This window comes from Mastomys coucha, unplaced genomic scaffold, assembly GCF_008632895.1.
Source record: "Mastomys coucha isolate ucsf_1 unplaced genomic scaffold, UCSF_Mcou_1 pScaffold9, whole genome shotgun sequence".
NCBI lineage: Eukaryota > Metazoa > Chordata > Mammalia > Rodentia > Muridae > Mastomys > Mastomys coucha.
The window spans coordinates 15,811,545-15,824,007 of record NW_022196915.1 but is presented as its reverse complement, the minus strand read 5'-3'; the positions used below and the strand labels follow the sequence as shown (position 1 = coordinate 15,824,007).

Here is a 12,463-nt window from a genome sequence, read left to right as displayed (position 1 = left end):
AAAACAGTGGGCTATGAGCAAGAATAAGGCTGGGGAGATGACTCAGTTGGTAGCATGTGCTTGCCCTTTGAGCCTCAGTACCTGAGTTCAAATCCCCAGATCCATGTGATACTTGCTGTGTAACATACTTTCATCTTCCCAGCCTTCCTTTGGAAAGGCAGATAGTAGAGACAAGGGCATCTCCTCAAGCAGGGGATGTAGAATGACCAGAGCATGACTTTATTGTAGACTAATAGGTAAAGTTACTTGAGTGGTCTTTCTGGTCCAAATGTCCAGGACCCATCAAAGCCCTTGGAAAGGTCATGTGCAGAGGACAAAAACTAAGCGTTATATCCTGGAAGCCGGGGATCCAAAGTGTTGGAGAATGCAGGTATTGGCAGAGCCATATAGATGGTACCACTATATAGGAGGAGTAAAGAAGCCCCTCCTCACCCTTCCCAATTGCTAAGAACATCAAACCCCTCCTTTCCTCCAGTATGTCTCCTCATATTTGACCAATACAGGTATCCTTTGATTCTGTGAAGCTTAGGCTGGAGCTGTACTACCTAATCTGCCTGCTCCATCATCTCTCAGGCACACACTGGAGAATGTATAACTGCCCTTTGCACTACTGAAGAATGGCCAGTTATCAGTATGTACCCTGATGTACTTCAGCATGGGCCCTTTAGGCTTCTTTCAAAGAAGTTTGTCTTTAGCACTTGATTGTGAATGAAGCCTGTGATTGTGCTCTTCCTATATGGCTCTGACTCTTAACTAGTACCCTTTGGGGTCCTCATTCAATATTTTCTCTTGGTTGTTTCTCCCCTTTGCAGTATAATGAAGAGCTTCACTATGTGGAACCTTGTCTGAATGGAACACTGGTTCAAGCAGACAGGACCAACAAGGAGGTAGGTGCTGCCTCTGGGCAGGAGCACGAGATCGTGGGCCTACCCTTGTCTCTGTTATTGTGGTTGTTCATAATAGTTCTATCTTAGTTCTTAAAATCTCTTTGAATGTGATATATTTACCATGGCTGTTGGAGCTCATTCCAGGTTGTGGAATGTTTACTATGAAGCACATATAAAATCATGGCAGGAAGATAATTATATTTTATTCCTCTGCCTGCTTCTCCTGGATCCACTGGGTTGGCTTTGTTTCCCTCTTGCCAACAGCAGACATTGTGGGTACACAGTGTCTCTGTTGGCACTGAAGAAAGAAGATGGTTTTTGATGATATCTCACTGAAAATTGAATCCACTTCTTATGTCTCCTTTCTTACTTGTTACAATGGATTGATTCATCTTTGGGGGTTGTCTTTTGTGATAACTTTTCTCCATTGAGTGTAAACTTCACCAGATAGGGTGATCTGTGGACTGTTAGATCCTAGAATGGCTCATTCCATAAATACTGTGGAATACAATGAATATTTGCTGAAGGAAATCCTTAGGAAATGGGATTTGTAGGTTATATTCCATTATGAGCCTTCTAGAAAATTCCCTATAGCAGATGTCTATGACAATACATCTCTTTCTCTTGAGGGACTTCTTGATTTGCCAACCCAAATATCATACCTTCAGCATTTCTCATCTATAGCACCTGTGACAACACAGACCATTAAAGGTTTAGATGCAGCCTTGTCATACCCCATAGGATGCATAGATGCCATTAGCCATGTTATTTTATAGGAGTTTATGCAAGACTTTATCTCCTCCTGTGTTGATCAGACTCCTATGAGGGGACAGAGGATAATGACAAAGGTGGCCTTCTGTGGCACACTGGGCAAATGCTACCGAGCAAAGCTCCAGCCCTTATTGGGAGAGAGATTGGTACTACCTTAAAGAAAAGCTCTTTGCTTGGTCATCTCTGAGGGAGAGAGTCATAGGAGACTTGAAAAGATCCATTCCATCTGGCACATAGAACAACTAACAGCTGAGTTTCATTTTATGAGCAAAAAAAATTCTCTCAATCTCTCTCTCTCTCTCTCTCTCTCTCTCTCTCTCTCTCTCTCTCTCTCTCACACACACACACACACACACACACACTTCATGTTTACAAAGACAGAGTAGTTCGAAGAATAAGTGCTCATAGGATGCTCATTTGTACAAACATGAGGAATCTACAAATTTCTCTAAGTACTTTTCCTGTGTCCATTGCCTGGATAAGGAGTCCACCCTTTTCTGATACTCCAGTGTTTGTCTCAGAAAGGTGCCAACAAAGAAAGTTTCCAATTTTAAAGCAAAGGATGTTTAAATGATCAAAGCCATCCTCTGGTAGCTGTTAGCTTGCACAAAGAATTGAGAGCATTGTGAAATTTGAAAGTATCAAGTTCCATATGGGACTGGGTGAGGAAATTAGACAGAAATTTGTTAAAATTGTCTTTGAATTTATGGTTACAAAACCAAAACCAAAACCTAGAGTAATTCTGAATATATATATATATATATATATATATATATATATATAAAAGGCAATAGGACAAAATGGCAACCAACAAATTGGGAATATATCTTTACCAATCCTATATCCAGTAGAGGGCTAATATCCAATATATATAAATAATATATAATAAATATAATATCCAATATATATAAATAACTCAAGAATTTAGACTCCAGAGAACCAAATAACCCTATTAAAAAATGGGGTACAGAGCTAAACAAAGAATTCTCAACTGAGAAATACCGAATGACTGAGAAACACCTAAAGAAATGTTCAACATCCTTAGTCATCAGGGAAACTCAAAACAACCCTGAGATTCCACCACACACCAGTAAGAATCGCTAGGATAAAAAACTCAGGTGACAGCAGATGCTGGAGAGGTTGTGGAAAAAAAGGAACATTACTTCATTGCTGGTGGGATTGCAAACTGGTACAACCACTCTGGAAATCAGTTTGGAGGTTCCTCCAGAAATTGGACATAGTACTACCAGAGGACCCAGCTATACCACTCCTGGGCATATACCCAGAAGATGCTCCAGCATGTAATAAGAACACATGCCCACTATGTTCATAGCAGCCTTATCTATAATAGCCAGAAACTGGAAACAACTCAGATGTCCCTCAACAGAGGAATGGATACAGAAAATGTGGTACATCTACACAATGAATGAATTTATGAAATTCTTAGGGAAATGGATGGATTTGGAGAATATCATCCTGAGTAAGGTAACCCAATCACAAAAGAATACACATGGTATGTGCACTCTTTTATAAGTGGATATTAGCCCAGAAGATCAGAATACACAAAGTACAATCCACAAACCACAAGAAACTTAAGAAGGAAGAACAAAATGTGAATACTTCATTCCTTTTTAAAATGGGGAATGAAATGCTCATGGAAGGAGTTGTAGAGACTAACTATGGAGCAGAGACTGAAGGAAGGACAATACAGAGTCTGCTCCACCTGGGAATCCTTCCCATATTCAATCATCAAATCCAGACACTATTGTGGATGCCAACGAGTGCTAGATGACAGGAACCTGATATAGCTGTCTCCTGAGATGCTCTGACAGTACCTGACTAATGCAGAAGTAGATGCTCACAGTCATCCATTGGACTGAGTACAGGGTCCCCAATGAAGGAGCTAGAGAAAGGACCCAAGGAGCTGAAGGGTTTGCAGCCCCTTAGGACGAACAACAATATGAACTAACTAGTACCCTCAGAGCTCCCAGGGACTAAACCACCAACCAAAGAGTACACATGGTGGGACTAATGGCTCCAGCAGCATATGTAGCAGAAGATGGCCAAGCCAATCATCAATGGGAGGAGAGGCCTTTGGCCCTGTGAAGGTTCTATGCCCCAGTATAGGGGAATGCCAAGGCCAGTAAGCAGGAGAGGGTGGGGTGGCGAGCAGGGGGAGAGAGGAGGGAACAGGGATTTGTTTTTGTTTTTGTTTATTTTATTTTTTCGGAGGGGAAACTGGGAAAGGAGACATCATATGACATGTAAGTAAAGAAAATATCTGATAAAAAAATGAGAGAGAAAGGGCACTTTGTTTGCATAGTTACATAAATGTAACAGTGGGTCTCTTGTGAAGTTATAGGGGCAGAAAGAATAGCACTTTCAAGTACTAAATGAGAAGATGATCAAGCGGAGGTTGCAAAGGAAAGAGAAAAGGAAGCAAACAGAAGCAACTTGATGATAAAGAACAGAAATCAATTAAATTAGAGAAGAAAACGATGAAGAATGAAATTCAATACTGCCTCCTTAAAAAGAGTCAGTAAAATTCATAATGCTCTGGAAAAAAGAACGAGAGAGAGAGAGAAAAAGAGAGAGAGAGAGAGAGAGAGAGAGAGAGAGAGAGAGGAAATAAGGAATATTGGGAATGAAACGAGACATCAGTAGGGATCTTGTAGCCATTAAGGAAAACAATAAACTGAGCTGAAGAGATAACTCATAGGTTAAAAGCACTGGCTGCTCTTCTAGAGGTCCGGAGTTCAATTCCCAGCAACCACATGGTGGCTCACAACCATCTGTAATGGGATCTGATTCTGGTGTGTGTGAACACAGAGCACTCATATACATTAAATAAATAAATAAATGAACAAACAAATAAATAAATATTGTAAAAGATAATAAAGGCACACCATAGACAGCTTTGAGCTTGTAAATTCAACAACTTATCAAAAGTGATCCAAATGTACCAATATCAGTCTAATGAAGTAAAAGTGTTTAATAGTCCTATAACTATCAAAAGAAACTTAGCTGAAAATGTAAAAGCCCTCCCCCCATCAAAGAAATTTCCAGGCCCAGATGATTTTACTAGTAATTTGTACCAAGACTTTAAGGAGAATTAATTTTACATAATATCCTTTCAAAAATAGAAAGGTATGTTCTAGTTTCAGCTCCTGAACAAAAGCATGTAGGGGAAGAAATGACTTATTTTGGCTTAAAGATAGTAGTCTATTACTTAGAGAAGTTGGGGAAGGAACTTCACTGACATATCCATGTTTAGCTAGGAATACCTGTCCAGGGAATGGCTGCCAACTCACAGTGGGGTGGGCTGACTTACATCATTTAACAATCAAGACTATCCCCTATGAACATGCCCATAGGCCAATCTGCTCTGGGCAAACCCTTAATGAGACTCCCTTCTCAAGTGACTCTAGGCTGACAAGTTGACACTTAGAGCCTAAAGGGACATACTGAGGCATCACCCTCTCCTTTTTTCAGGGGTGGGGATGGGGGATTCTTTGGTAAAATAAATAGTAGTAGAGAAAAAGGAAACAACGGTATACCACACAAGTAGGCTTCACTCTGAATATCCAAAATTATTTCAACATCAATGTCAATAGGGTAATGATGAGAAGATATTCAGTATGTTAGCCAAGCATTTGATCAAAGCCTAAGCCCCACCTTATTTTTGTTTGTTTGTTGTTGTTGTTGTTTTGTTTTGTTTTTTAAAAAACACCTTGTTAAAATGAGATGATAAAAAGGTCATTTATAAAAACCCCAGTTATCAATGACCTTGGTAAAAGTTTGACAGCTTGACTTTGTTTAAAACCTTATTTTATTTAATGCGTATGAGTGTTTTGCGTGGATGCATTTCGGTGCACCGCATAAGTGGCCTCAGGCCCACAAGGACCAGAAGAGGGCATCAGATTCCCTGGTGCTGAAGTTACAGATGGTTTTGAGCCGCCATGTGGGTGCCAGGAATGGAACCCAAATCCTCTAGGAAACCATTCAGTACGTCCAATTCCCAGAATGCAAGTTAAAGTTGAAAAGCCAAGTGTGGTATTGTACACTTTGTAATCCCAGCACTGGGGGAGCAGGAAGGGGCAGAGCCTGGAACTCATGGATAAGCAGCCTGCTTCTTGGCAAGTTCCAGATCAATACACACTCTTTTCCTTTCACGTGTTCTCTCTGTCTCTGTCTCTCTCGGTTTCTGTCTCATAAATAAATAAATAAATAAATAAATAAATAAATAAATCATGAATAGTCACTGAGGGATGATGACTAAGGTTGTACTCTCTGCCTATCTTCCTTCCTACCAATGGCAGCTATGGTACTGTTGTTAAGTATCATCTCCAAAGGGACAGATTTTCTTTTCCTGACTGATTCTCCTGTACCTCCCCTTTTTTGGCTTGTGTGTGTATGTGCATGTTTGTGGACATGAAGGTGCACAGGGTTTGCAGGGATCACAGATGTGGCACCCACACAAATGTGAACAGCTTGGATTTGAAGAAGTTATCAAGCACTTCAGGGAAGGGAGGCTATTCTTGATAATAAAAGACCCTGGAGCAATTCAGCATCCATAATAAAGCAAATGTGAAATTAACCTTGACCTATGCTTTACAGTTTATAAGCAAATATATCTCAAGTGGCTCAGTGAGTCAGGCGAAATCATTTAGCTGGGACAGTCTCTGGATGAACAACAGTGAAGATTCAGGATCTGGGGTTAGGCAGTGACAGGCTTGATGGGGTAGAAATTCTTCAGTCCTGTTACGAAAGTACTGATTGCAGTTTGCTCTATAATGGAAAACAGCCTGCTTATGTTTTAAGAACAGCCTCAGAATATAAAATATTTAGTTTCCATTAATATCTTAGATATTTTAAAATAGAGGTAAGTTCTGTCAGTCAATTAAAACAGGTTTCTGTTTTTGCCATCAGTACAATGTGGTCCATGTAACTGCAGAACTCCTTTGGAAGCATGGGACACAGACCATTCATTAAAAGCAAAGTGTAAATATACAGATACTCATTTAACTGTAGTTCCTATGGATGGAAGACTGTACCTGAGGCCTCAGACCTAATGTCTGGAGCCATACCCTCTCCCTGACTATGTCCCTATGATTCTTCTGTGTGGTTCTAATAGGTCAGGGACCCATCACTCTGGATGGAGTGGGCAGACATCAAGCAGTCTAGCTGCCCATACTTGTGGATGTAAGATAGGTCTATGTGGTACAGCCATAGCCATTTTCCACAGGGAAAAGTCTGTGTACCCAAGTAAGGGCTGAGGAAGGTGGTTCCTAGAATTGCAGGTGAATGAACAAAGGCATAAGCCACTTAGGATAAGATTCATTCAAGGTTTCTGTTTGCTTTTATTTTGTCATTTAATAGAAGATCTGAAAAACACTGACAAGAAAAGCTTGGAATTCTTTGTAGTTTTGCCCAGTGTATTATAATGTATTATACAAAATGGTGGAAATGGCCTTTTAATATACTCAGAGTAATCAAAATGTGACTAAAACTGTGGATAAAACTGGGTAGTTTCTGATTGGCATTTTTCAATAGTCATTTGTGGTCTGATGCTCTTCACAGCAGCTTTGAACCTTTTCCCAATTCTTCTCATGAAGTGATTGGAGCATTGTCACCCGCAGTGTAGAACTGGCATTGTGAGCATTAGTGGCAGTTGGTTGATTTTGACCAGCATATTCTGATGCCTTTGGGAATGCTCACATGCTTCCTGACAAATTCTAGGGGCATTGGGATATCTGAGACTGCCCCTTTCATACCATGTGATCTTTTCAGATGTGGCTCCTGAAGGTTCAGCTACCCAAAGGACATGGAGAACTCCTGAAGGTCACATCTAGAATTATGAAGTGCTGTAGCCTTGTTCCAGGGGGCCTGAATTTCAGAACATGGTCATTTAAATCAAAACAGCATTTGATAAAATTACTTAAAGAACAAGAGAAAAGGAATGTGGGGATTTTAAAGTCTCTTAAAACAAGGCAAGAAGAGGGTGGAAATGTTGGTTGGCTTTGATCAAAACTGGCTTCCTGTGATTTTTGCATAAAATAAATAGCCGACAGCTCGGCACCCCTGGACAGGGGTCTGGAGGTTCTCTGAGCTGGTTGGTTTCCTCTTCTAAAGGTGTGGTTTTCTGTCTGGAGGACACTTGCCTTTGCTGTTTTATATACTAAATAACTGGCTGGTATTTTCTTTAAGGAAAAAGAAACCATGACAAATTGGGTGAGTCTGGAGTTCAAATGTAGAATTCAAACAAGAAAATTCACATTGTAATCTACTTCAGACCTTCTGAACCACTCATCAGGCCTTGAAATGAACCTCCAGTGGTCTCTGCGGGGAGCAGAGTGGGGATAAGAGGGAGGAAGGAGGGTGATATGGTTTTTCTCTGGTTTTATAATGAAGATGTCCTGAAATCCACCAAATTTCATGGTTCCATTTAGGATTCATTTGTGAATTGGCTGTTGCAAAAGCAGCCAGTCTTAGAGATCCACATGACACCCCACCCCACCCCCACCTTCTCTGGCAGCTCTCATCTTTCTTTTCCCCTGGCGTCAGGAGGCACAACAGCTCCTTGACCTAACAAAAGGACCCAGCAGAGCTGGTAGGTTTTCCAGTTTCTTCAGTCCTAGCTTCATTGAAAGGGGCAGGCAGGATGCTGAAACTTCAGGCCTCACTTGGCTGTAGGAATCTGCAGTCGGCCTGAGTGCTGTCGACCACTGTTCTGAGGGTGAGGGGGAGTGTGAATAAGTGGCTGTTCTACATATAAATGAATGTTGCCTGCTCAAATACAAAGGAGATAAAGTTTGTTGAGAGAACAAATGGTAACTCACTTGCATTAAATTCATTAAATTTCATTAAATTCAAAACTAGTAAAAGGAATAAGAATTGCATTGTGTCTTAGTCAGGGTTTCTATTCCTGGAAAAAAAAAAAATCATGACCAAGAAACAAGTTGGGGAGGAAAGGGTTTATTCAGCTTACTTCCACATTGCTATTGATCACCAGAGGAAGTCAGGACTGGAACTCAAGCAGGTCAGGAAGCAGGAGCTGATGCAGAGGCCATGGAGGGATGCTTCTTACTGACTGCTTCCCCTGCCTTGCTCAGTTTGCTTTCTTATAGAACCCAGGACCACCAGCCCAGGGATGGCACCACCCACAATGAGCCCTCCCCCTCTTGATCTCTAATTGAGAAAATGCCCACAGCTGGATCTCATGAAGGCACTTCCCCAACTGAAGCTCTTTTCTCTGTGATAACTCCAGCCTGTGTCAAGTTGACACACAAAACCAGCCAGTACAATTGCTTTTTAAACATCATGAGTACCTTGAAATAAAAAGAGAAAAGTAAAAGAAAAATTAGGAACAATTTAAGTACAATTGTATAGAAGTTCTAGATCTGGTCACTTAATATTCGATGTATATAATTTAGTAAAAACAGCAACAAGAATAGAGTACACACAGAGAGACAGACACACAGACAGAATAACAACAGTGTAGACTTCACAGTTGTGAAATGGTATTTGCTGTTTTGCTTGCTTTAAGCTGTAAGAGAGGAGGAGAGAGGAAAGGGAAGCGAAGGGAGCATAATTTAAGAAGTCTATCTGATATATTTCTGCATTATTAGAGTGTCTTTATATTGAGCACACATTTGCCATTGGAAACAAGCATTTTAACAGTAATTTCACATTATTGAAAATCATACAAAGACTTAAACTTTTTGTAGAACAGTAACTACTGACCTATTCACTTCTCTCCAGGTCTGCAGATGATTTCTAATTTCCAGATTGAGTTTCTTTTTCTCATGGGGCAATTTTTTGCTTGTCATGGTCAAGAGATACATCCACATACTATTAAATCGACATTACTAGGTCACCTGAAATTACTTAATAAAAGATAGTTCACATGGTACACAGTACAAAAGAAATCCTGGCTGCTGCAGGGCAGTCTTGCAGAGAAGTTAGAAAACAGTGATCTGGGGACTGTGTCTGTGAGAGAAGATTCCCAGAAATTCTTCAAATATTACTTTTTATATCTAATTATCTATTTATATGTATTTGATCAATATGCTTATTTTAAAAGTAACCAAATTGCCATTAGGGGACTATCTCTGTTAGGCTGTGTGTCAACATAGAGTTTGGCTTAAAACTGTCAGTCTAGGACAGTTCTGATGTCAGGGTTTCATCTCTACGTCAGTGTATTGGAATTAATGTGTTTTCTTTTTTTTTTTTTTTTGTATGAGTCTAGATTAGATGCCAGAAGGCTGTTGTTAAAGGCTCATTGTTAAGTATTTTAGTTTATGTGACTATAAAGTCTCTGCTATAATAACTATAAAAAATCTGTTTTACAATTGAAGCACAACAGTGACACAGACAATACATGATGAATTGTCCTTGCTGAGTTTCAATAAAACTTTATTTAAACCGATGGATAGTAGACAAACATGGTCCATGGATGGTAGTTTGCCAATCCTTGGTGTAAACTGTAAATGAGATTAGAAGATGTGCTAGCATATGCAGACTTTACATAACTCAGCTTTAAACTTTTCTAAATGGAGCACATGGAAGCCAGAAGCCTTCTTTCAGTTAACCCCTTAGCAAATGAGGGTTTAAGGGGAATTTCTGTCTTGGATGGAGTTTCTGCTCACCAGTTAATTGATTTTTTTTTACATTTTACTACTCATCTGTATTTATCTGGGAGACAAAACATAAGGATGGGCATTGTACACAGAAATATATATTTACATAAATGTATATATATTTTCATATGTATATGAAATAATAGCATATCATACAATATAGAAAACATGTTAGATTCTCATGATGGCTACCATTATTGTTACCAATGTATGCATTGCCGGTTCTAGTCCCCAACATATTGGTCAGCTTATCAGACGGATGATTGAAACATGGAGATGCTGATTTACATGTGCAAATAAACATTGTAAATACAGAAGAACACCAGTCATATGTATCTTAAGAAGCCTGATATCTGGCACCCACTGCCTTTTGGAGCAGGTGGAGTTATCTTTCTTACACAGTTCAATGTTATTTCGTTCTTCTCCAGTCTTGATGTATGGAGAAGTAAAGCCCAATTCTGAATTATAGGCAAACAGTAGGACGTGTTTGAACATAGCATGATGAAAAGTGTTTTGTAAGATATTCCTATGGTGCTGTGGTATCCACATTAGTAAGAAAGAGCATAGCTGTGTGTAACAAATATAAAGATGTGACATGCGCTCATTACTTCCACCCAGGTGAGAATCTATTGAGCCCTTTAGATTTCTCTGCATGTGGACAGATTTTCTGAAAGTTTCTCCTTCTCGCTTCCCCTTTCTCCTTCCACCTCCCCTTCCTTCCCTCCCTTTGCTCTCTCCCCTCTCCCCCTCTCTCCCTCTTTCCCTCTTCTCCTCTTCCCCTGTCTCTGTCTCTGTCTGTCTCTCTGTCTCTCTGTGTGTGTGTGTGTGTGTGTGTGTGTGTGTGTGTATGTAAACATACATACATGGCAGCCCTTGGCCATCAGTAAACAAAGCATTCTCTAGATAAAGCGAGACTACACTGTAGTCTAGTCTGAGGATCACACCGGAGATTTATTTGCAGAATTCTGTTTCTATGTAGGGAAGCTCTGGGACTTACTAGTCAGTATCTAATATCTGAAAAAAAAAACTGTCTTACATAAAAATTCATATTAGTGTTATGGCAAATATCACTGACAGGAAGACAAAGTACAATGACCAGGATGTTCCCTGTGCATTTTAAAATCCAGACACTGGGTTGAGTCAACACCCTGATTTCTGTGCAGGTATTGTTGTCCTGGATATTGGATTGGACACTGACTAGAGATCTAGAATGTGTTGGATTAGCAGTAATACAACCCTCCCACCCACCTCAATTTAGGGTGTGACTCTATACTTTGCAAAGCCTTACCGCATCTCAGCACTCATTTGCTCCTCACATCCCGTATGGAAGGAGATCAAGCTCCAGATCTCGTTTTATATTAGGCAAACTAAATCCAGCATCCATGCTCAGGATAAAAACAAAAACCTACAACAAAAACAACCATTAGAAGGCTTTATATTAAATTGCTTTTTTTTTTTTTTTTTTTCTGGAACGGAGAATGATCAAACATCTCACACGGGTGCAGCCTCAGTGTTGTGCATTTGGATCAGAGGGAGGGATACCTCACACAACACAACCTTTCATGGAAGATGACCTCACATGTAGCACATCAACAGGCTATGTGATTAGGCTCTGCCTTCTATTAAGAGAACCGTAGGTATTCATGGGCCTCTGATTTCCTTTCTGTATGCTTCACATGAATATTTTAATGAATTAATAATGGTAAGTTTAAAAATCTTGGCAGGCAAAACAATGTACCTTCTTCCATATCCAGATTCCCACATCAGCGCTGGAAAGCAGCCTCACAGCCTGTCTTCTAGATTTAATTACTCTACAGGATTAAGCCTGTTGACAAACCTGGTTGAGATGAGCTATGAAAATCACTAGAGGCCTTACGCAGGCATAATTTCACTCCGTGCTGTTCTTCCAGTCTGAATCTGGGTGCCAGTTCATCCGAACATTAACTGTTCCCCCATCCCATGGCACAGTCTACGTGGTGAGAGGGGGGGCATGCAGCATCTCTGCATCAGCTGTGATCACTGAGCCTAGGGAGGGCCCAGATGCCAGACCCAGATCCTGAGCTTTGCAGGCCAACATCCCTGGCAACCTCATCCAGCTAGCCCTGGTACAGCTCCCAAATGGTCAGTCCTTTATCCTCCCCAGATATTTTAGGATTGTCAGTTTAT

The 12,463-nt window shown here is 40.3% G+C and overlaps 1 protein-coding gene across 2 annotated transcripts in view; it reads left to right on the top strand.

Moving 5' to 3' along the window:
• Positions 1 to 12,463, top strand: part of Cacna2d3 (calcium voltage-gated channel auxiliary subunit alpha2delta 3) — an 816,591-nt gene that overhangs the window by 388,527 nt on the left and 415,601 nt on the right. For both annotated transcript variants that reach the window (XM_031361417.1, XM_031361418.1), the window contains exon 9: positions 813 to 887. In XM_031361417.1, the coding sequence (XP_031217277.1) occupies positions 813 to 887 (75 nt within the window). The remainder of the gene's footprint in view (positions 1 to 812; positions 888 to 12,463) is intronic.